At 43.5% G+C, this 25,140-nt stretch overlaps 1 protein-coding gene across 1 annotated transcript in view; it reads left to right on the forward strand.

The window, feature by feature from the left end:
* The first annotated feature begins 1,009 nt into the window (after positions 1-1,009).
* CPA2 (carboxypeptidase A2) overlaps positions 1,010-25,140 on the forward strand; it is a 31,023-nt gene continuing 6,892 nt past the window's right edge. The window contains exons 1-10 of the mRNA XM_007524201.2: positions 1,010-1,099; positions 6,203-6,284; positions 8,001-8,135; positions 10,117-10,212; positions 12,508-12,609; positions 14,886-14,984; positions 16,325-16,435; positions 17,760-17,850; positions 19,678-19,877; positions 22,632-22,716. Coding sequence (XP_007524263.1) covers positions 1,035-1,099; positions 6,203-6,284; positions 8,001-8,135; positions 10,117-10,212; positions 12,508-12,609; positions 14,886-14,984; positions 16,325-16,435; positions 17,760-17,850; positions 19,678-19,877; positions 22,632-22,716 — 1,066 coding nt within the window. The 5' untranslated portion in view covers positions 1,010-1,034. The remainder of the gene's footprint in view (positions 1,100-6,202; positions 6,285-8,000; positions 8,136-10,116; positions 10,213-12,507; positions 12,610-14,885; positions 14,985-16,324; positions 16,436-17,759; positions 17,851-19,677; positions 19,878-22,631; positions 22,717-25,140) is intronic.

Here is a 25,140-nt window from a genome sequence, read left to right on the forward strand (position 1 = left end):
ACTTCCAGTTTTCAGTCTCCACACTACCATAAACAAGAGCTGTATAGAACTCTGGTCTCTCTCTTTATCTGTATTATTATCTTTGTATCTCTCATTGAAATAAAATACAATAAAGTCAGATGGATATAGTCTATGTTAACAGATAAGGAATGATCACCCTGCCTTTTTTTGGGGTACCTTATTTAAAAATCAGAATACACAATGTGGCCTGATCTTTGCTTAAGAAAACAATTAGCATGTAGTAAGAATTCTGGAAAGATACACTTCAACTGTTTTTCTTTGAGAGAAGGACTTATGGGTGATTCAGTGAAACACTCCCCCACCCCTTTTTTTAGAACAAACTTCCTATGACTGGCAATTTCACTGTCATAATCAGAAAGACATGTTCATTTGGGGTAGAAAAACCAAGGAAACAGGGACATCAATTTTGTATAAACGTAGATGGATCACTTCAGAGACTGTCCAAAATGGACTATTAAAAGGCCTTCTGTTTTGTTTTACTACAGAATGAGGTGGAATGGGCCACATCTACAGGGAGATTCAGCAGATGTGGACTGAGCAACTGCAGTGTTTCAGGGTAAACATTATAAAAATAAACAAATGAGCAAACTAATGGAATGTGATGGACAGGATGCCTGAGTAATTACGCTAAATACTGTGCCCTTTTTCTTGTCAGAGACCCAGAAAGAACTTTAACCTCTGTGTCTATTAATCTGGCTTCTATCACTGGTCAGAGTTAGTGGCACTTACTGTTCTAAATCAGAAACCCATGATTTGCCCTTGGTGTGCCCTCGAATGCTGTTTTCTTTCCATCAAAGTTCATTATCTCATGACAGAAATGGAAAAATCGACAGATTGGGGATATCACACAGGTGGGTGTCTCTAACCTTGAGAATTTTACACGCAGGTGGGAATTTTACCATGTGGAAATTCACTTGAGCTCTTAGATTGGCTAACAGATCAACCTCAGCCAAGGTCCTTATAAATAAAGTTTGGGAGTCACTGAGTCCTGGACTCTGGGAAAATCCTTGACCATGAGGTTGATCCTGTTTGTCGGTGCCCTTCTGGGGCACATCTACTGTCGAGAAACTTTTGTGGGGTGAGTTATGTTGCTTACCAGTGCCTCTTCCAATTTTGCTTGATTCATACTCAGTTCCTTGCTGGAGTATTTCAGAGTTATGGCTGTAAAGGGTCAGCATTTTCAGACAAGTTCCATGAATCTTAGAGAGAGAGGATGAAAATAAGAGGAACAAATATGAAAAAGAGAGATGAGGGGCTGAATGGTGCCGCAGTTGGTAGAGCACATAGGATAAATTGAGCAAGGACTCAAGTTCAAGCCCCTTGTCCCCACCTGCAGGGGGAAGCTTTATAAGTGGTGAAGCAGTGCTGCAAGTGTCTCTCTGTCTGTCTCTCTCTCTCTCTCCCTATTTCCCCCTTCTCAATTGATTTCTCTGTCTGTTTCTATGCAATCAGTAAAATATTTTTTAAAAGGTAGAATATATTTTTATTTATTTATTTATTTCCTTTAGTTGTCCTTGTTGTTTTATTGTTGTAGTTATTATTGATGTCGTCATTGTTGGATAGGATAGAGAGAAATAGAGAGAGGAGGGGAAGACAGCGTGGGGGAGAGAAAGACAGACACCTGCAGACTTGCTTCATCGCTTGTGAAGTGACTCCCCTGCAGGTGGGGAGCCAGGGGCTCAAACTGGGATCCTTAGCTTAAGCTTTGCGCCACCTGCACTTAAGCTACTGCGCTATCACCCAACTCCCAGAATATCTTTTAAAAAGGGATATTAAAGACATTTAACAGGTAAAAACTGAACACATACTTAATTTTTTAATCTTTATTTATTGGATAAAGACAGCCGGAAATCAAGAGTGAGGGGGAGATAGAGAGGGAGAGAGACACTTGCAGCTCTGCTTCACCACCTGTAGAGCTTCCACACTGCAAGTGGGGACTGGGGGGGAGTTTCAACCCAGGTCCTTGCACACTGTAACATATGCAGTCAACCAGATGCACCACCATCCAGCCCCACGCACATACTTCCTTCCTGTCCTTTTCATCTTCCTGTCTGAAGATCAATTTGTAGGGATGGTAGAGACATATGAAAACAAAGCTGTCTGGGATTGGAAGGCAGCTTACCATGCACATTTTATCGTGCTTGATGACCTGGGTTTGAGGTCCTAACGCCACATGGGAACACCATACATGGAGCCAGGTGAAGCTTCATGAATGGAGGAGTGATGTCGTGGTGTGGTTTTTCTGTCTATGTTTATCAGAAATGAACAGGAAAAGAAAAAAAAAAAAGGAGTCTGCTGGAAGTGGTGGAGTCACGCAGGTGCAGAGGCCTGGTAGAAGAAAAGAGAACAAAGGAAAGAGAAGAAAACGAAAGAGCCCTGGGGGCCAGGTGGTGGTGTGCCCTGTAGAGCACACACATTATAGTGACTGAGGAAAGGACTTGGCTTCAAGGCCCTGGCCTCCACCTGCAGGGGGGAAGCTTCACAAGTGCTGAATGAGTGATAAAGCTCTCTCTCTCTCTCTGCCCTCTACTCTCAATTTCTCTCTGTCTCTATTCAAAACAAATAAAAATATTCAGAAAACAAACCCTGAAAAGAAAGCTGTTTGGCCATTTGTCTCAGTATCTTCTCAGCAGATGATGGGGTACTCTTCTTCTTCATTTTTTTCTGCCTCCCTGGGGTTCCGTTCTCTATGTTGCTCCTTGGCCTCTCCATCTGGGGCTCAGACAGCAGCAGCTCAAAATGTGGGAAGGCCAGTGCTACAGAGTCCCAGCCAGGTCCATAGTCTCATGACTTGGTCACATTCATCCTTGCTCCACAGAAATTTGGTTCCGGGAGTCGGGCGGTAGCTCAGTGGGTTAAGTGCATGTGGCTCAAAGCACAAGGACTGGTGTGAGGATCCCCATTCAAGCCCCTGGCTCCCCACCTGCAGGGGAGTCGCTTCACAGGCGGTGAAGCAGGTCTGCAGGTGTCTGTCTTTCTCTTCCCCCTCTGTCTTCCCCTCCTCTCTCCATTTCTCTCTATCCTATCCAACAACAATGACAGCAATAACAACAATAATAACTACAACAATAAAAACAACAAAGGCAACAAAGGGAATAAATAAATAAATAAATATTTTTTAAAAAAGAAATTTGGTTCTAAGATTCTATGAAGAAGGGGCCAGGATGTGGCATGCCTGGTAGAACACACATGCATAAAGACCTGGGTTCAAGCCCCAAATCCCTACCTGCTGGGGAGAAGCTTCATGAGCAGTGAAGCAATGCTGCAGGTGTCTCTCCCTTTCTATCTATACCCCCACTCTCAATTTCTTTCTGTCCCTATCTAAAAAAAAATGCTATAAAGTTCTTTCAGTAGCATTTTTTTTTTTTTGCCTCCAGGGTTATCGCTGGGGCTCAGTGCTTGTACTACAAATCCACTGCTTCTAGAGGCCATATTCCCCATTTTTGTTGCCCTTGTTGTTATTATTATTGTTATTACTGTTGTTGTTGTTGTTGGATAGGACAGAGAGAAATAGAGAGAGGAGGGGAAGACAGAGATGAGGAGAGAAAGAGAGACACCTGCAGACCTGCTTCATCGCTTGTGAAGTGACCCCCCCCTGCAGGTGGGGAGCCAGGGGCTCGAACTGGGATCTTTCCACTGGTTCCTGCACTATGTGCCATGTGCACTTAACCTGCTGCACCGCAACCCGGTTTAGAAGCATTTTTGAAGAGTGTTCTAGAGAGGCCAATGAAGCAGTAAAAGAAATTGGCTCCAAACATTGATTTTGTCAAATTATTTTATTTTATTGCCACTATGATTATCACTGAGACTTGATGCCTGCACAGTAAATTCATAGCTCCTGGTAGCCACCCCCCTACTGATGATAGACACAGGGAAATTTAGAAAGAAGGGGAAGATAGAGAGGGAGATACAAAGAGAGACACCTACAATACTACTTACCGCTTGTGAAACTTCCCCCCATTCAGGTGGGGACCATGAGCTTGAACCTGGATCCTTGTGTACACAGTACATATGCTCTACCGGGTAGATACCGGAAGGGATACTGCCCTTCCCAAAGTCATTTTTTACTGTGATCAAATACATTTTGGGATCTGAGGGCTAAACAAACCCTCAGTCTTCTAGGTACTCTTGGTTAAATTAGTGTGCATTGTAAGTCAATAGAAGGGAATTTAGGTTGCTGCATCTGATTTTCCCCCCCCCATTGGGGAACTCAAAGACTGTTAACCCCAAAGGAGTATTAGCCTAGCATATTACTTTTCTTAATGCTTTCCCATTTTAAAGTGTGTTTCTGGGGATCCATGCATTAGCCAAGATGAATGAAGATGTAATGCAAAACTTTATGGTCAGCCATGGTAGGTAGATAGTTGGAGACAGAAGAGCCCTGGAGATGTTGATAATTAATTAACTAATTTATTAATTAACTTGTATATTACTATCACGAGGGTTATCATTGGGGCTCAGTGCCTGCATGATGAATCTTCAGGCCACGCCCCCCACCTTTTTTTCCCCACTTCATTTTTATTGGTAGGATGGAGAGAAACTGGAGTGTGAACAGGGGGAGATAAATAGACAAAAAGAGAGACATACACAGTGCTGCTTTACTGCTTGTGAAGCTGGAGGGCTTGAATCTGCGTCTTTGCATTTGTTTTTTAAGTTTGGGCCATATATATTTATGATAGTTATATCTTTTTGTTGGACTGATCCTTTAACCATTATGTAGTGTCCTTTTCTGTCTCTGATGACTTTCTTTACCTGAAAGTCTAGTTTATCAGAGAACAGAATAGCTGTCCCTGCCCCTTTTTGTGAGTTATTGGCTTGGAACATCTTGCTCCAGCCTTCAGTTTCCATTTGTCTTTCCTTTGGGTTTGTGTTTCCTGAAGACATATAATGGGTGAATCTTATTCTTTAATCCATTTAGCTACTCTGAGTCTTTTGACAGGTGAATTTAGGCCATGAGCCTGAGTCTTTGTACACAGTAAGGTGTGTGCATAACTGGGTTTGCCACTACCTGGCCCTGAGAGGTCATATTCTATCACTAAAGCCTTCCTCCAGCAGAGCTCACTGGGAATTGCATGGCAGTGACTGAGCTTCAAAAGACCTGGGTTCCCTTCAAAAGACCTGGGTTGTATGCGCCTCTTTGTACCAATTCCTTACCAAACTGTATATGTGGGTAGCATGATGACTCTATAAGTCAGATTCTTTGCAAAAGGAATAGAAGAGGACCATCTGTCTCCAAGATGAGCTGCACGAATCTACCTCTAATACTCCACTATTTTCTCATGCTATTTATTTATTTATTTTTATTCATGTGTTTATTTATTTTTTGCAGTGAGAGAGAATGAGAGGGAGAGAGAGAGAGATAGATAGGGAGAGAGAGAGAGGGAGAGAGAGAGAGAGAGAGAAAAGAGATACCAGAACAGTGCTCAGCTTTGGCTTACGGTGCTGCTGGGGTTTGAACCTGGCACCTCAGAGCCTTAGGCATGAAAAAGTCTTTTGCATAACCATTATACTGTCTCCCTAGCCTCTTCCTTATGTTATGTATTTATGTGTGTTGCAAATTCCCTTTTCTGCCAAGCTGTTCTGATAGTGTTTAGTCTTTAAGTAGACATACACCATGATTTTCCAGGTCCCCACAGTCCCTAGTCTATACTGAATTTGAGCCACTTGGATACAGAACTCTCAATAATTTTTCAGCAAGCCACCACTAACACTGCTTCAACTTTGGGTCTACCCAGGTGTGAATTCAATTCCTCTTAAAAGCATTTAAAAATGCTAAACTAATTATTCTACTTAAAGAAAAGAAAAAAAGACTTATTTGTGTGACAAACAGGAACAAGCAAGTTTTAAAAGCCGATTCTTTATGAGCAGCAGGTGTTGTTTGATAAATAATCATTAGCTAAAGGGAAGGTAACTTTAATGGCAAGTTTCCTGCTTAGGAGCCTGTATGCCACATAATTATCATTTAGATAATATCCCCTCAGGGGAAGGAAAACCATTCTATCAACTCCTGTTTCTGCTGATGTGGCTCCATACACTATTTATTAGGTTCTCCATTGTCAAAGTGATTATTGACCACTGCATTAACCTCTCCCACCTGGAGACTTAACAGGAGCTGACAGTAAACAGGAAACAGTGTCCAGATTTTGCTTTTAAGGTCACACATGTGGTTAATATTCTCTAGAGACCAAGTTCTTGAGGTCACACCAAGCAATGAAGAGCAAATTGTAAATCTGAAGGAACTGGAGGCAGAAGAACATCTGCAGGTATCTACTTTTTTCCCTCAAGTTTTTATTTGTGATTAATAATGAGTTATAAGATTGTAAGATTATAGTTTCAAACCACACCCACCACCAAAGTTTTGTGTCTCTACCCTCTCACTTCCCAACCGATAACCACCATAGTTCTCACAAGTTTTAGAAACAATTTGCTTACTTCTGTTTTCTTTTCCTTCCTTCCTTTCTCTTTCTTCTCTTCCTTCCTTCCTTCCTTCCTTCCTTCCTCTCTCTCTCTCTCTTTCTTTCTTTTTCTTTCTTTCTCTCTTTATTCCTTTCTTTCTCCCTTTCTTTCATTTCTTTCTCCTTTCTTTCTTTCTTTCTTTCTTTCTTTCTTTCTTTCTTTCTTTCTTTCTTTCTTTCTTTCTTTTTCCTGAGTTCATGTAAATCAAATCTCTAGATTCCACATGAGTGAAACCATCCAGTAGTTGTCTTTCATCTCAACTTATTTTGCTAAAGTTTAATCACTTCCAGTTCCATCCACTTTGTCCTAAAGGACACAATGTCATCTTTTTAGATCACAAAGTAGTTTTCCATGGAGCAAATATTCCATAATTTCTTTACCCAGTCAACTTCCCATGTACATTTAGGCTACCTCCACTCTTTGGCTATTGTGAATAATGCATCTATGAACATAGGCGTGCATATGCCCCTTTGAATTAGTGGATAAATGCCTAAGAGTGGTATCGCTGGATCGTAAGGTAATTCCTTTTTTATTTGTCTGAGGACTCTCCATACAGTCTTCCAAAGGGGCTGCGTTCAAGTATCTAACCGATAGAGAGCACTGACTTCAGTTAGACTTGATGATGGCAGCTTCATATATTGGATTGTATCTTGTCATCTCTGACATGATGGGGAGTTCTTATTCACAGAACTGGGGAAACTGGGGGTTAGTTCCAACCACGTGACATAGATCCCACTTCCCAATTTTGTATCAGGGTGATAAATGCATCCATCTCCAATTTCAATGGCCTGTTGGAAGAATGAAAAAGAGAGCTTCTCGGGAGTCGGGTGGTAGCGCAGCAGGTTAAGCACAAGTGGCGCCAAGCACAAGGACCGGCTTAAGGATCCCTGTTTGAGCCGCCCCCGCCCCCCCCCCCCCCCCCCCCCCCCGTCCCCACCTGCAGGGGAGTCCCTTCACAGGCGGTGAAGCAGGTCTGCAGATGTCTAACTTTCTCTCCCCCTCTATCTTCCCCTCCTCTCTCTCCATTTCTCTCTGTCCTAACAACGACAACATAACATCAGTAACAACAATAATAACTACAACAATAAAAAGGGCAACAAAAGGGAAAATAAATATAAAAAAATTGAAAAAAAAGTTTCTCAAACATGAAAGTTACTTTGAAAACTAGTTGAATGATGTAATACATCACTTCTTTCCTAAACTGATTTATAGTATTAATAGTCAGATGTAGAGTGAATTGGATCACTTGAATGTCAACTGTTAAAAAAAATGCCATCATTTAAAATAATTTCCTTCTGCCAATTTTAATATTTAACTATGATGGTGAGCACAACAATATAATGCATATGCTGATGCTTAGATATTTCAAAACCTGCCTTGCAACATCATGTTATTTCCATGATTCTAATCTTGCGGGCATGAGATAAAATAGATATGAATTGATTTCTTGAGATCTATTGGTGCTGAGTTGTCCATTTCCCTGGAGTGGCCCACTCATTGCTTTGGCTTTTTATCCCTTTTAGCTTGATTTCTGGAAACCACCCACCACCCCAGGGGAGACAGCCCATGTCCGAGTTCCCTTTGTCAGCGTCCAGGCTGTCAAAGCTTTCTTGGAGTCCCAGGGAATTGATTACTCCATCATGATTGAAGACGTGCAGGTAATTATCCCACAGAATCTCCTCCTAGAGGCTAGCTAGTCTACTTGCCCCATCCTCTTTAATTCTTGGGAGCACGCTGCCATGGAGGGAAACGGTGGGTATCATCAGGGCCATCTTACATTCTGGGTCATCCCCCTACCCCACCCTTAGCAGAGTGGTTATGGAGGCACTCTCTCTCTCTCTCTCTGCCTTTTTGCGTTTGGCACAGCAGAACATGGTAACAACAACAACAACAAATGCAAAGCAAACAAACAAACCTTAGGGAAAGGGTGGAAGAGTACATTTCCCGTAGCAGGAAATATATCATGTACAAACTGAAGGGTGTTTGTCAAAGTTAGGTGGGAGTGACATTACTATTTTTTTTTAACTGCTGAGACTTAAAAAAAAATATTAGTGATTTAATAATGATTAAAAAGATTGTAAGATAACAGGGACACAATCCCATACAGTTCCCACCACCAGAGTTCTATATCATATCTCCTCCATTGGAAGCTTCCCTATTCTTTATCCCTTTGGCAAGTATGGACCAAAAGATTTTTATGGGGTGCAGAAGGTGGGCATTATGGCTTCTGTCACTGCTTCTCCGCTGGACGTGGACAAGTGCAGGTTGATCTATACCCCCAACCTGTTTCCATCTTTCCCTAGTGGACTAGGGATCTGGAGAGGTGGGTTTCCAGGACACACTGGTGAGGTCGTTTGCCCAAGGAAATCAGAATGGCGTCATAGTAGCGCCTGCAACTTGGTGGCTGAAGGGTGGCAATACATAAAGCAGGACAACTTGTTTAATAAACAGGAACCCGAAGCTAAGAATAGAGCAGATGAAACTAGGGGTCTTTGTGTGGGAAAAAGCTAGGAAGTCTATTTTAGGTATGTTCCAAGGGGCCCATGATTTTAATAATTTTTGCCTGAGTCTGATAGCTAACATGCAGGTGGACTAAAAGTCTTGTCTGGGAAGATGGTGTCAGAGTTTAGAATAGGCCTAGAAAGCTGGATTAGGGCAAAGAGTAGCTCCCAAATATGAAGAAAGTATATAAATACCTTTAACTGTAAATCCCATCGATCTGATCTAGGGCCCATATCTGTTCATATGTGTAACCACTCACTGTCAGTCTGAGCTCACAGTCCACAGTCACACTGTTGAAACTTTTTGCTTCCAACATTGCCGGGTCACACTTTTTTCTTTCTTTCAACCACAGATAGAGACAGAGAGGGAGAGGAACTGAGAAAGAGAGAGGGAGAGGGAGAGGGAGAGGAGACAAGATACCATAGCACAGCATAGCATACCATACCTTTGTGCATGGTATGCCTATGTGGGGCTTCAAACCCAGGTCCTCATACATGGTAAAGTGTGTGATCGACCTGGTGATATATATATCTTTTTTAAAAGTTATTTATTTATTGATGAGAAAGATAGGAGGAGAGTGAGAAAGAACAAGACATTACTCTGGTACATGTACTGCTGGGGATTGAACTCAGGACCTCATGCTTGACAGTCTAATGCTTTATACACTAAGCTACCTTCTGGACCACTTAATTTCTTTATTATTGGGTAGAGACAGAAATTGAGAAGGAAGGAGGAAATAGAGAGACACCTGCAGCCCTGCTTCACCACTCGTGAAGCTTCCCCCCTGCAGATGGGGACCAGGGGCTTGAACCTGGGGTCTTGCATATTGTAACATGTATGTTTAACCAGGAGCACCACTGCCTGGCCCCTTGTATTTGTTTTTTAACTGGAGGTAACCTGGGTTCTCTGAAAGGAATCATGAATCATGAGATGCCCATAGGACAGCCAGTTGTCCCATATGGGCAGTTTGGCTGGCTGGAAGGCCAGTTCATGCCCCATCCCTTTCCCAGGTGTCACCCCAAAGCCAATGGCAGGAAGAAAACTTGTGACTAGAACTTGAGTGCCACCATTTCCTTCACAACTGTAGATTCAAATGCATCACCAGACACTAATCATAGATATGACTGTTTATCTTAGGTTTTGTTGGACAATGAGAATGATGAAATGCTACTTAACCAGAGAAGAGAACGGAGTGGTAACTTCAATTTTGAGGCTTACCATACCTTGGATGAGGTAGGTGTTTCAAAATGAACACCAGGGAAATGGGGCACTCACCTCCCCACCCCATGACAAGGTCTACCGTTGATACTCAGTCACACTTGCTAACTTCTCCAAGGCTCCCTAGGACTTCACAGCCAGTATCAGTGTCACTGCCATGAGTACTGTCAATTCCAGCAGCCATCCCATTATTTGGGAGTGCCCAGGAGTGACCTAAATGAACAGCCTTTTATGCTCTCCTCTAAAGGGTCCCCCTGGTTGATTTTATTTTTTTTTAATTTAAGCTTTATTTATTTCTTTTATGAGAGACACCAAAACACTGCTCCATCACATATGGTGCCTCAGACATCAGAGAACAGTGCTTTACCCACTGAGCTACCTCCCGGGGCTCCCCAGTTGTTCAATTCTGAACTGTGCTGCTCAGAAAACCAGGGGAGAGCTATGCTCTATGGCAGCCACTGATGGTAGGAACTGGAGACTCCTTGACACTCAGACTTTCAGTAAACGGTGAGACTCTCCCAGTCTCCTAGCAAAGTCTCTGCAGCCTTTCCTGAGTTTCATTGGCAAGGAGAATGTTGTCTGTCTTGAGTCAGGGAGATAGTATTACAAGGATCTCCACAACAGACTTTCATGCCTGAGTCTTGAAGGACTGAGTTTCAATCCCTGGCACTACCATAAACCAAAGCTGATCCAACAACAACAACAATAACAACAACAACAAAATCCTCTTTCCTCCTGGGTGCTTAGGAAGTGCTACATTTGTCTCTGACAGAATTTTTCTTTTGGTCTTCAAGGGTCTACCTACACTATTTGGTTGAGAGTGAGGGCTTGAGGAGGGAGTGAGAGATGGGGGTTAGAGAGTTAGAAGAGAGAGTGGGGCAGTGGGAAAGACCCTCTTCCCCCAGAGTAGTTATCTGGTAGGAGCCCATGTAACTGAGGAGGGGAAATGAAAACAATTATTGTTAGGAAATTGTAATTAGGGAGTCAGGCAGTAGCGCAGTGGGTTAAGCGTACATGGTGCAAAGCGCAAGAACCGGCATAAGGATCCCCCCCCTTACTTGGTTGATTTGGTGGCAAAGGCCTGCACCTAACTCATCTGTGGGCAACATTTGGCCTGCACCGACTTGCTACTTTTCAAGTGTACCATTGCCAGAAATACTACACATGAATAGGAGACAACGTTTATGTCTTTCATTTCTTCCTTTCCTTTCCTCTTTATTTCTGTCTTTTCCCCCCTCCCTTCCTTCCTTCCTTCCTTCCTTCCTTCCTTCCTTCCTTCCTTCCTTTCCCTCCAGGGTTATTGCTGGGGCTCGGTGCCTGCACTATGAATCCACTGCTCCTGGAGGCCATTTTTCCCATTTTGTTGTCCTTATTGTTTTAGCTATTATTGTTGTCATTGCTGCTGCTGTTGTTGGATAGGACAGAGAGAAATGGAGAGAGGAGGGGAAGACAGAGAGGGGGAAAGACAGACACCTGCAGTTCTGCTTCACCGCTTGTGAAGCAACCACCTGCTAGTGGGGGGTGGGGCGGAGGCTTGAACCTGGTTCCTTATGCTGGTCCTTGCGCTTTGCACCATGTGCGCTTAACCCACTGCGCTACCGCCTGGCCTCCCGTTTGTATATCTCTTACTATCATTCTTTAAAGAAAAGATTAAAAAAAAAATTGAAATAAATATGACCCTAGGCACTGTGCACCCCTAGCAGTGGGGTGAAGAAAACAAAACAGGCTCCCTCCTCTTGGCTGGGCCCTGACAAATTGCTGTCTGTTTTCTTCTTTTGTGGGGGGGAGGTTTGACCACAGCATCCCAGCAATAGACACAGCTAAAGCGCGCGCGGGGGGGGGGGGGGGGGGGGGGGGGGGAGTACACAGTTTCAGACAGCCCTCACACAGAATTGGGGCGGGGCAGGTAGTTGGGGAGCAAAATGCAGGCAAGGAAACCTCCTGCCTTTTGCCATTTCTATTTTAAAGCCTCACTTTTGGGGGGTGGGAAGCCCACGTCATTTTTGGAGAAATGTCCTAGTTGTGGGAGTTCCACCTCAGGCTAGGCATGAAGTGCTATTGTGTCCACCCCTCTAACTCCCGCACAAAATGGCTTCTTCCACTTGCAGCCCCTGCAGAAGCCCAGTGACTCTGCTTCTTAGTTCAGTATCACAAGCTCCCCCTTCCCTTAGTCACCCCCTCTCCCTGTCCCATTCCCTCCAGAGAGAATGGGACTGGAGGTCAGAGGTCCCCAGGGCCTGTGGACTGCTCATTCAATTGCAAATGTATCCTCTGTACACCTAAATATATATATATATATTGTTTTTGCAGATCTCTCAAGAAATGGACAACCTCGTGGCCAAGCACCCTGGTCTCCTGAGCAAATTAACCATTGGCCGTTCATTTGAAAAGCGGCCCATGAACGTGCTCAAGGTACACAGGTCCTCCTCCTCCTGAGGCTTCTAGAACACTGGATTCTCCCCACCCCCCCCAACAGTCCTTGCTGGTTTTGAGGCCCCCCCCCCATTTCCTCCTTCCAGTGCAAGTTGATGCAGGTCTGCAGGAGTGAATTACTGCACTCACCCACAGAGATTCGAGCCAACTGGAGCCCAGGGAGGGAAGGCGGTGTGGATCCTCAAGGAGTGGGGAGTTGGGGAAGGGTCCTGCAAGGAGGGGGTGCTCAGGTGTGGTGGTGAGGGCCTCAGAATGGGGGGAGAGGTTAACAGTCTGTGTGTGTGTAGAGGGGATTCGGGTAGGGGTGAAGTGGGGGAGGTGATCCAGGTCCCAGGGTAAGCTGGGTGAGTGTGTAGGTGTATGTTAGGATCCTGGGAGTTTTCTGCAATCAAGATAGGAGTCCTGTGCCTTGTTTTTCCTGTTGTTTTAAACGAGGAGGAGATCGAAGGGAGGGGCCACAAACAAACAATTTTGACAGGTTTCTTTTTTGTTTTGCTTGCACCACATTAAGAAAAAGAAAGAAACGAAAAACAAAGTTCCCGAAGTATGCACCATGACAGTTAAACCACAGAGGCAAATGCCCAGAAGCTAAGGCTTGATTTGATTTTTATTACTTTTTAAAGAGAATAGCTCAGGGTTTCACTCCAACCTGTAACCCTCACACAATTGTGGGCACCAGTAACTTTAAGCCTTTTTGCACTTGGCCCTGAAAAACAGTGAAAATTGTTTCCTCAGATTTCCTAGAAAGAGTTTGTTAAGGGGGGTGGGTAGTGAAGGGTGTGTGTTTGGGGGTGGGGTGGGGTGGGTGGGGGACAGAGAATGTCAACTCCCTGCTAGATTTGGAAATGTGGCAGAGACCCAGTCCACTCACCGGGACAGATGGGATTTTCTCATGTGGGCCTAGGGAGAGTGAGTCCCCTACTTTGTGGCATTTTGTGTGTGTGTGTGTGTGTGTGTGTGTGTGTAGGTGGGTGGGAGTCAGGTGCTGTTACTAGTTCTTTTTTTCAATCTCTTCGCTGCCTCCTACGACTGGGTGGAGAAGCCCAAGCTCCCCCTCCTCCTCACTGGAAATTTGCTGCAGTTCCTTTCTGGGTGGGTTTCTGTATTTGAAGCCTGTGGTAATGATTTTGAGAGTTCCTTGCTTTTATTTTTTCTTTTCTCATTCTTTTTTCTCTCTCTCTCTTTCTTCATTTGAACTTTTCATAGAAAGACGCATGAAACATCTACACCGAAGACTCCCGAAACCTGTGAAGTGTCATTTTTAGCATTTAGGATTTGCATTTCTCATTTACCTTATCTGCTGTGTTTAGAGGGCTGCGCCGAGATAGAAGTTGATGGTGCACAAATAATCTTTTCCTCCCCATTTACTGATCCAATTGGCAAAACCACTGTTCCAATAAAACAGAGCCACTTAGATCATAAAATTTAAACTCTGGAAAGCACCTCCGGAACTCAGTATCCCTCCCCCCCTTTTTTTTTTTTAGTCAAGGACTCTAAAAGGTTATCGTAAGAATATTTATTACAAAAAATAACACAAGCATTGCATAAAGCTACAAAAAATGACCTTCCCCGCAAAAAAAAAAAATGGGAGGGGAGAAAAGTATTGTTGCAATTATAATTTCACAACTAGAGGATAATGACAGTTAACATTTAAAAATTTTTTTCTATTTTTTTAATTGGGGGATTAATGGTTTACAGTAAATACAACTATTGCTACATGTGTAAAATTTCTGTTTCTCCAAAATACAATCACCTCCAGGCCAGGTCCTCTACCATCATGTATCAGGGCCTAAATCTTTCTATTTTTTCCTCTTCCTTTCCTCTCCCTTTTTCCTCCTTTGTTTGTGTATGTGTATATACATGTACACACATGAATTCATCCTTTTAAGAAAAGAAAAATCGCATCATTCTATTCCCTGACTTCTCATTTGCAGCTTGTGATAAATGTATTTTCATGGCATGAATTAAATTTTTTTTTTTTTTTTACTAACATAGAAGGAAAAACTCCCTGCTTCTCCTATTAGCTTGAATTCAAGCATATATTAAAGAAAGGAACCAGGAAAGAAAAATTCAGGTTCAATGAGAAAAGTTCATCTCTAGCATTCTTGTGGACACCTCCTCCCTCTCTCTGAAATCACATCAAGTAGAGAAAGACGCGGAGGAGGTTGGGGGAGGGGGAGGGGGAGAGGCAGAGGCGAGGGCTGAGGTGATGGCTGTGGTCGGAGCCATTCATGTGTCCGCTGCTTGTTTTCTAGTTCAGCACCGGGGGAAACAAGCCTGCCATCTGGCTGGACGCTGGGATCCATGCTCGAGAGTGGGTGACACAAGCCACTGCAGTGTGGACAGCGAATAAGGTCATTTTACCTGCCATTCCTTGATTATTTTGTCTAGTTGGGCTCAGCCTCACCTCACTGACACAGTCTATTCTGTGGTTCTTTCTAGCTGATTCTCTCAGCCCAAGCCATTTGCATGCTCTTGGCTTACAGGCAGGAAATGGACCCTTTCAACATTTCCTAGCCCTAGGTTGCCCCTCTGGCTGGGTTGTGATCTGTTAAAAAAAACAAAACAATTCAAAACACAGTGAACTAGAAGAGATTGAGAGGAGAGTGGGTAAAGACCCCAGAGTCAGATTTCAGCCTTAGAACAGACTGGAGAAAAATTGCCTTTTTTTTTTTTTTCCTTGCCTGGAACACTGAAGGCCGAGCCATAATGTGCTAGAAAACTTAGAAACTCACAAAGGAGAGCTCAGATGAGAAAATATAAACAGGTGCTAGAAGCATGTACTTTCACGCAGCAAGCTAAGTAAAGGCTTTGGGGTGATTCTGAGAATTCCCCCCCCCCAAAAAAATCTGATTTTGAAGTCAGGACGTACCAATACTTGTCCAAACGTTCCTCGGATTTAAGAGAGTCAGGGCACCAGGCTGGGTGTGACCTCACCTGGTATTTCTTAAGTCATTCAAAAATGACACACTATAAATCAGAAGGTTAATTCATGAGCGCAGGAAATCAATCCACATCAGACCACTGAAGCATGTGCACCTCGTGCATACCAACTGATACATTTTCCCCTGCAATTAAAACGTGGTTACCTTTAGGGTATTATGAAATGGATATTTAACAGCTGAATAGTAATGCCTTAGGATGGCTGAGCACAGGAAATGAATAAATTGTAATCCAGCAGAAACTTCAACTCCACTGCAGTGGATCACAAGTGAAAATTTAAATCCCCAAGTGGAATTTAACCACTTCTCCATATCTTTAGGAAAATCTCCCTGTGTTTAAGTGATCTGGGGTTGGTTGCCAGTACTTTTGGAAAAACCATCCTGTCCCTGTATGATGATTAAGGAAAACTGGAAAAAAAAAAAAGTCTGTGATGTATAGATCCTGCCAAGCCACTTCCCACTTTTGCAGAATTCTCCAGCAGACTTAACAGGGAGCATTCCACTGCTTTTCAGAGAGGATAGATAAGCAGTATCTGCACTTAATTTAAGTAAATTATTTTGACCAGAAATAATAGGATAGGCACTGACATATTACACGCACGAACACTGAAGAAGATCAGAAGCTTCTCTTTAGTTGGCAGCAATACTGAGTTCACGCTCAGAACAAAACGTGTAGCCGTGATAATTGACTGTGTTTTTCTTGGTGGGAAGGAGTATGAGCTAGACGTATGTGCTCTTGTCTTTCTGCTCAGATTGCCTCTGAATATGGAACTGATCCATTCATCACTTCGCTTTTGGATAAGATGGATATCTTCCTGCTGCCTGTCACAAACCCTGATGGATATGTGTTTTCTCATACCAAAGTAAGCCTGGACTTTTTCTCTTCTTCCTCTCAATCCTTCGGAGAGAGCGTTAGGAACTTTGAAAACACAAAGACAAGGCTTTTTCCTGTTCTCCATTGACCTTAACCGGAAAGCCTAATCTCACAGTGGCTCCAAGGTGAGCACAAGTGGAGTTGATAATCACTTCTTCCTCCAGCACACTGTGTCTTTACGTCTTGCCGCGGCCAGAGCCCATTTCAGCTGTGAGCTGGGGTTATTGGAGCTCAGTGTTCACCGTGAGTCACCTAGGAGATTGGTTCCAATTATCTCTGTGTTTTTGTGGCAGGATTGATGGAAAAGAGGAGGCGGATGTTACCTGCTGACAATAAGATTGCAGTAGGATTTAGGTAGGCAGGATCACGCATCTAGCCTTTAACTTACAATCTGTAGAAGAAATCCTCTCTAATAACACTGAAAGGAATTATGTAGTTCTCTTTCTTTCTTTCCTTCTTTCAAAATCTCATTATAAAACACCATTGGAGCAACTGTGACGCCACACACACTCAAAATGAATCAGCACTCCCAAGTTTATTTTTGGAGGGAGTTGACAAAGATGGAGTTTTTCAGTATGTGCTCAGAAAGAGCTCGTACACACGCAAGTACTCACCTCACGAGGGGCCTCGGGAAGCAAAAACAGGTTCTAGAGTTCAAATTTGGAAAAAAAATCCTGACATAAAGCATTGAGGGAAACAAAAGAAAACAAAAATCTCTGCAGAAATTCCAAGTTGAATTAGTGAACCCAGCACTTTGTTTTTCTCAAAGATGATAAGGCAGACTCTACCTTCTCTCTACTTTCTTTTTTTGTTCTTTTGTTGTTTCCTAGAACTGGTGGTCTTTGTGCCATGGTTTGGCAGCTGTTTGTTGGAGGAAAAGGGGTGGGGTGGGTGGAGGGGAGGGTGGCTGGTGGGGGTGGCATTCACTCTTCGTCTTGGTGATGTGTTTAGACTTTTTTTTTTGAACACTAGCTCAGGAAGATTCTTCTTCTTCTTCTTCTTCTTCTTCTTCTTTTTAAATTAAATGGTTTTTTTTAATGAAAGAAAGATACAGAGAGAGACACTCATCTCTGGCTTATGGTGGTGCTGGGGACTGAACCTGGGACCTCAGAGCCTCAAGCATGAAAGTCTTTTGCAGAACCGTATGTGTTTCCCCTGCCCTCCTGGGCTCAAGGGAATGAGTGCAGTTCCACAGGGACTTTGCCTGGAGCCAGCGAAGGAAATGAGTAGGATTCTCCAGGGAACTTTCTATCAAACCGAATGACCACATTTCTCTCCCCCTCCCCATCGTCTTTTCTGGTTGCACTTCAAAGAACCGTATGTGGCGGAAGACACGCTCCAAGGTGGCTGGGAGCCTCTGTGTTGGTGTGGATCCTAACCGGAACTGGGATGCAGGGTTTGGAGGTGAGCACTGGGACTTGCTTCCAGGGATGGTCAGCACTAGTCTGACCAAAGTGGCTATTTTGCACTGACTCTGCAGTGTTGTCAGGATTCAAGTCATTTTTTTTTTTTAACCCAGTTTGGGAAACACTTACCTGTATTCTCTTCACGGAGCTCTGAGCATCACTGAATACATTTTGTCTCACATCCTGGCTTTCTCACAAGCAGTAGCCAGGCTGGGCTTACGAGGTTTCAGGAAAAAAAAGACTGCAATGGCGGGAGTGGTCAGGAAGCCCTGAATCAGCCACCAGAGGGCGTTAGGATCTATTCAACGGCGAAGCATTACATCATCTATAGATGTTTTGAGAAAGAAAACTAAAAAAGAAGTACAAATAGGATTAAGAGATTGATTTTCAAAATAGATTCAAAAAGAAAATATTAGCTTCCCGCCCAGGCTTTGTTACCTTGCACCTATAATTTTTCTGAGTTCTGTAGGAGGGTGATTTGGGGAGGGGGTTCCTTTCTGCTTTCAGACACTGATTAAATCCCCTTCTGTTTTTCTCATTGCAGAATAGAAATTTATTTGGTTTCTCCTCATTAGGTATGATAACAGTGAGGGTAGGAACTGTCTTTTTTCACTGTAGCACTCCTGACACCTAGCACAGGGTCTGGAATAGAGGAGGCAATCACTAAATATTTGTAAGACAAATGAATTAATGAGAATCACTGAACCAAGAAAGGACACGCTGGGGAATTGTGACAGGATATAGATGAGTGGCAACTTCATTCATTGCTTTTACAATTGCCTCATTTTCTTTTTTTTTTCTCAGCATAGGAAAAGAAAAATCAAAGCATTAGATCTAAAATATTGAACAAAGCCCTAGCAATTCAATGTCAGATTTCCCCCCTTAAAAATTAGTCTCATTAAGGAATCTTAGAATAAGGTGACAGGTTGTTTTTGTATGTTGTCTATTTCACTTAGAGACCCTGGGGAGTCCCAGTGCCCTTGTTCTCTCTAGTTTTCAGACCCACTGGACCAGGCCATGGTGGACCCACTCAGTGGTCACGAGTAATACTGGTTGCTGAGAAAATTAAGGCCAGAGGTGGCTTTGTTGTCAAATGTAATTGTGATTTCTTCATGGTGAAAAGGGGGTCAGAGTCTCCAATGGCAGTACTTAGAAGTAGAGATACATATATCATCAGTGCTTGGACTTTAAGAATTGGAAGAGATCCCAGACAAAAAGAGTTTACTCAATTCCCACCCAAGGCAGGAATTCCACCTATAATATTAAATGTAGCGTTCCTTCCAACCAACTCCCCCAGAGAGGAGATGATCTAATTTGATAGCTTTTTCTGCCATGTTTTTTCATTTTGCTTCACTTATTTTCTTTTTTAAAAATTTTACTTTTTTTTATTGATTGAATAGTGATTGACAAGACCATAGGATAAGAGGGGTACAATTCCACACAATTCCCATCACCAGAGTTCTGTATCCCCTCCATTGGAAGCTTTCCTATTCTATAATCCCTGTGGGAGCATAGACCCAGGATCATTATGGAGTGGAAGGTCTGGCTTCTGTAATGGCTTCTCAGGTGGACATAGGTGTTGGCAGGTCAATCCATACTCCCAGCCTCTGCCATGTTTTTTAAAGAAGAGAGAGAGATGCATCCAGAATCAGGCGAGTTAGGATCTCTGACTATGACCTGGGGTAGTAGTGACTTGATCTCACACACTGAATATCTTGCTCTGGTTTCCAGAGGGGTGACTGAGTGATGTGTGGTAGTAACCACCTCCAGACAAGGTCTCCCTCAAGTTCACTATCCTTATCGGGCTTCTTTTGAATCCTATCAGGACCTGGAGCCAGCAACAGTCCTTGCTCTGACTCATACCACGGACCCAGTGCCAACTCTGAAGTTGAAGTGAAATCCATCGTGGACTTCATCAAGAGTCACGGGAATGTCAAGGCCTTCATTACCATCCACAGCTATTCCCAGCTGCTGATGTTCCCCTACGGATATAAATGTACTAAGTCCGACAGCTTTGATGAGCTGGTGAGTTTCTGACACTTCTGCTCGCCCACCAACATCCATCGTACAGACAGATAAGTTTCAGTCATCGAGTTAGGTGCTGAGAGGAGAGTGTACTAGTGACAGGGTATGAAGATAAATGAGAAATCATACACCCAGCTATGGTCAAGATGGCGATGACAGGCAAAAAAATGTTTGAAAGATCTGTTTTGGACTTCCTTAGATTAAGTTAGCTTGGGGAATAGAATTCACAAAATTATTGTTGCCATGATGTATCAATAGATGTGTGGGGAATTCATTGGACCATAAATTCTTCAGGATGTACTTTTGTTGCTTAGGAAATAACCACTTGGATTTGGAGGTGAGGATCTTGGATTTGGTGTTCAGTGCTCTTTTTTTTTTTTCTTTTAAGTATTTATCTATTTTAGATAGAGACAGAGAGGCACAAACACACACACACACACACACACACACAGACACACACACATGCACACACCCCAGCACCAAAGCTTCTTTCAGTGCAATGGGGGCTAGGTTTGAACCCTAGCCACACCCATGGCAAAGTAGCACACTACCCAAGTGAGCTATTCCACGAGCCCTGGAATCAGGTGCTTTGAATTAAGCATTTCTGCCTCTCAGTTCCTTGCTTAGTACCTTCCCAGTGTCTGTGACTCTGTGGCCTGTCATTGTGATGGCACTGGTGTATGGTTTGGGGTGGAAAACACTCAATTCTCCAACTTGATGCTTCCCATCCTTTCTCCTTCTTCAGGATTAAGTAAACTGGTGGTGGTTGTACTAAGTCCCTTGGTGCCATCTCAGGGACTGCAGACAACAGAGTGATCCCCAGCTACAGAGGATGTACAAATATTTCCCACTTAGCTTGCAGGCTTGGTTTTTGAAACCTGTCTGTTTAAGATAAGCCCTGAGATGGAACCTTTCTGGTCAATTTACTTTCCAATCAATTATTGTCAGCAGCCCCTGGCAGAAATGTGGTAGATTATTTTAATTCAGGTGTATCTTTGCTTCTCATTGCTTGGATAATAGCCCTGTGGGGCAATTTTCACGACTTTGATGGGAGGATTGTCACTCCGGGTCGAATCTGGAGGAAAAGAATGTCAGGGTTGAAAAGAACCTAAGGGGCTGGGTAGTGGTGCACCTGGTTGAGCGCACATATTACCATGCGGAAGGACCCAGGTTCAAGGCCCCAGTCCCCACCTGCAGGGGGAAAGCTTCATTAGTGGTAAAGCAGGCCTAAAGGTGTCTCACTCTCTCTCTCCCACTCTATCTTCCCTCTCAGTTTCTCTCTCCTATCAAATAGAAAAAAAAAAAAGTAAATAGGTAAATTTATTAAAAGAAAGAAGGAAGGAAACCTGACAGGGCCTTCTGGTAGACTCCTAGAACCTGAAATTACCCAAGCCTGGTGCTCTAGTCTGTCAGATTGTCATCCACGGTATGACTGAGTATCTGTCTACCTTCATGGGGGGCTCTTTGATGTTGGGCTAGATTTGACTGAGCTCTTTCTTATAAAGATTCACAACCATCTCCTCTGGTTTTTACCTTCCCAACTCTAGTTTTGTCTTGCTCCACTGAGCAAGTTCATTTCCCTTTGAGAGGCCAGTGCCTTAACTGTTTGAAGACTAGCAGCCTGCTTCTCCTAAGCTTTCCCTTATCACCACTAAAATGTCCCCAGGCCCTTCAAGTGCTTCTAACAAGTTGACAAGTTCTCTCTTCTTCCTGGTTGCTGTTTTTTTTTCTTTTTCTTTCCTGAACCTGCTTTGGCTTGTTTGCCTTCTTTCAGGGCAGCTCCTAGAAGTGACTGTATAACTGGTGTTGGGGGTTAACTAGCACACAGAGAGCTAAGCGTGACTGTAACTGCCTGCTGGCGGACCTTGCACTTCTTGCTTCCGCAGTTGAGGGTCACATTAATCTCTTGGCTGTAGCACCATACCATTGACTCATGTTGGGCTCCTTTACAAATGAACCTCTACCGGCTCTCCCACTCCCAGGCTCTCCAAGGATTCTGCCGAGCCAGGTTTTCCCCATCTGGTAATTGTACAGTTGTTTTCCTGGACCTAAGTTCAAGACCTTACATTTATCCCTAGCAAGGACAGTAAAGCCTCAATCAGTCAAAATTGGAACCGTCAAATGATGGAAAATATTTTGCTGAGCTCTACTTCTTGGAAGAGAAATGACCATAGGGAGATAAGCCAATGTAGGGATCTAGTGGAACAACAACAAAAAAAATCGACTTCCCTGCTATATCCTGGGATCAGTCCACATTCTCTTTAGCCCCCTATATCTACCCGACTTTACCCACATCTTTGGACAAGGAAAACTGGTGGCAAAATAATGCCCTGATGTGATGTAATGCAAACACCTGGATGATCAGTTAGACAAGGATTTTCCAATCTGACAGAAAGGAATCTGTGGTCTGGGGAGATAGTCTAATGGTTTTGCAAAGAGATTCTCATGTCTGAGGCTCTGAGGTCTCAGGTTTGATTTCCAGCACCATCATAATCCAGAGCTGAGTAACACTCTAATGTTACTCTCTTTCTCTCTCTATCTCTCTTTTGTAAAAAATAAAACAAAATATTAAAGAGAGAGAAAGGAATATGTACTTGCCTCTCAGTAGAAATGATTAAAGTAAACAAGCAAAAATGGGTTGTGTTTGAACCTTAGTTAACCACAGTCCAGTTCCTCACATTCTACTATTGGGCAGCTGTTCTTCCAAAAAATATTTTGTTATTCATCTTCTTTTCTTTGGTTTTCTCATTTTAGAATGAAGTGGCCTTAAAGGCTGCCCAATCTGTGGCAAGCCTGCATGGCACCAAGTACAAGGTGGGACCTATCTGCTCAGTCATCTGTAAGTATCTAATGTGCTTTTGTAAATGACCCACTAAGATGGCACATACCATGTGATTATGGGCCAGTGTTTTTCAACACCCTGCTGTAAAAGGGGTAGATCTTCATGCACAGAACTCAGCCTTACTAGGGGATCTGGGCAGTGGCACAGCAGGTTAAGCGCACATGGCGTGAAGCGCAAGCACAAGGACTGGAGGAAGGATCATGGTGTTGGGGGTTGGCTCCCCACCTGCAGGTGGGTCACTTCACAATTGGTGAAGCAGGTCTGCAGGTGTCTATCTTTCTCTCTCCCTCTCTGTCTTCCTCTCCTTTCTCCATTTCTCTCTGTCCTATCCAACAACAATGACAGCAATAACAACAACAATGATAAACAACAACGATAAACAACAAGGACAACACAAGGGAAAAAATAGCCTCCAGGATCATGGAGGCAAAACAAAACAAAACAAAACAAAAAATAACTCAGCCTTACTAACTCCCCCCCACCTTACCCCCAGTCTGGCTAGGTCTCCTCCACCAGATAAATTGTTACATGATATCTACAGCAAAAAACTTCCTACATGTGTCCTTTTGTTCTTTCCTTCTATCCATCCTGCTCCTCTGCATTATGTGGACTCTCTTCCTGCAAATTAATTCTCATCAATAACTAGTCAATAGCATTTGCATGAATTTCCTCCAGCCTGTCTAAGAAGGACCTACCTGGAGTAATCCCAAGGACTGTGCATGTTTGGTGCACCTCAGAGGACCCAGACTGGGTAGTGAATAGTGAAACATTTACATAGTAATGAAACATTTATCCCTGTAGAGTTTGGGGACACAGACAGGAGGGAGGACGTGTAAGGAATAAGAGCAATATAAGGAATAACTCAGAGGGGTCTTGTTGTTAAACATTCTGGAATTCTCTCTCCCATGTAGACTGGATAAAAACATTCAGGGACTGTGTGAGAAATACTAATGAAACTGTATATAGATTCAGAGTCCTCCTAAGGGATCCACTCCACTTATGGACAAGTTTAAACTTAGAACCTTGCAATCGAATGCTCAAGAGTTCCCTATGCTCTTATCCCCAAAGGCACTTCAGACACAAGTACCACCAATCTGTTCAGCATATATTTTATTTATTTACTTTGCCACCACGATTATTGCTGGGACTTGGTGTCTGCATGGCTCCACTGTTCATAGTGGCCATTTTTCTTCCCTCTTCTTCCTTTCTCTTTTTCTCCTTTTCTCTTTCTTTTTTGATAGAGGGTGAGGAAAAAAAAGCAATAAAGTGGGAGCGAGAAAAAGAAAAGGAGATCTGCCAGTAACACTTCCCCATGGCTTTTTAAGCTTCACCCCTGCAGGTAGTGACAGGGGCTTGAACCTGGGTTGTTGCACACGACAATATGTGCACTCTACTGGGTGTGCCACTACCCAGACTGCCAATTCATTTTTAGTGAACGACTACTCAATACTGGAGCCAGTCAACCACAGAGAACTCGTTGTCTAATATGGAAGATGAGCAGGAAGATAAATGGACTTGGAATGATTTTAGCAGTAGTACGCCTATATGTGGGTCAGCATTATTAGAAAGTTAGAGGGATTTGAGGTGACCAAGGATTTGGCAAGTTGATCACTAGGTCGCTAGCAGAGGGTAAGTGAGGTACCTTCTGGACAGCTAACAGCTCATGGAGAGACAGAAGTATGGAGATGCCTGATGGGCTATGGCCATGGGAGGAGGTTTGGGATTTTAGGAATGAAAATAGTTGAGGCTGCATAGAGTTCAGGTCTTTATGTAGCATGTTGAGGAGTTTTGATCCTTGTTTAATTTTATTTTTTATTTTTTAACTGTCTGAGCAGGGTTATCTCTGGGGCTTGGTGCCTGCACAATGAATCCACTGCTCCTGGCAGCTATTTGAGAGGACAGAGAGAGAGGGAGAGATTCAGAGATACACCTGCAATACTTGCTTCAGTGTTTTTGAAGTTTCCCCCTTGCAGGTGGGGAGCAGGACTCAAACACAGGTCCTTGCATAGGGAGCTTAGATCTTTTTTTAAAAAAAATATTTATTTTATTTATTCCCTTTCGTTACCCCTGTTGTTTTATTGTTGTCGTTGTTGTTAGATAGGACAGAGAGAAATGGAGAGAGGAGGGGAAGACAGAGAGGGGGAGAGAAAGAAAGACACCTGGAAATCTGCTTCACTGCCTGTGAAGCGACTCCCCTGCAGGTGGGGAGCCAGGGCTCGAACCCAGACCCTTACGCAGGTCCTTGTGCTTTGCGCCACTTGTGCTTAACCCGCTGCACTACAGCCCGACTCCCAAGGAGTTCAGATCTTAACTCAAAGTATTTTGGAAGCCATTTTGGAGTTTCTAGCAGGTGGTGAGTACACTGATGTGTCATTTTTTTCAGACAAGACATGCTAGTTGCAGTGTGGAGGATCGAGGAAT

Source organism: Erinaceus europaeus, chromosome 8, assembly GCF_950295315.1.
Source record: "Erinaceus europaeus chromosome 8, mEriEur2.1, whole genome shotgun sequence".
Lineage (NCBI taxonomy): Eukaryota > Metazoa > Chordata > Mammalia > Eulipotyphla > Erinaceidae > Erinaceus > Erinaceus europaeus.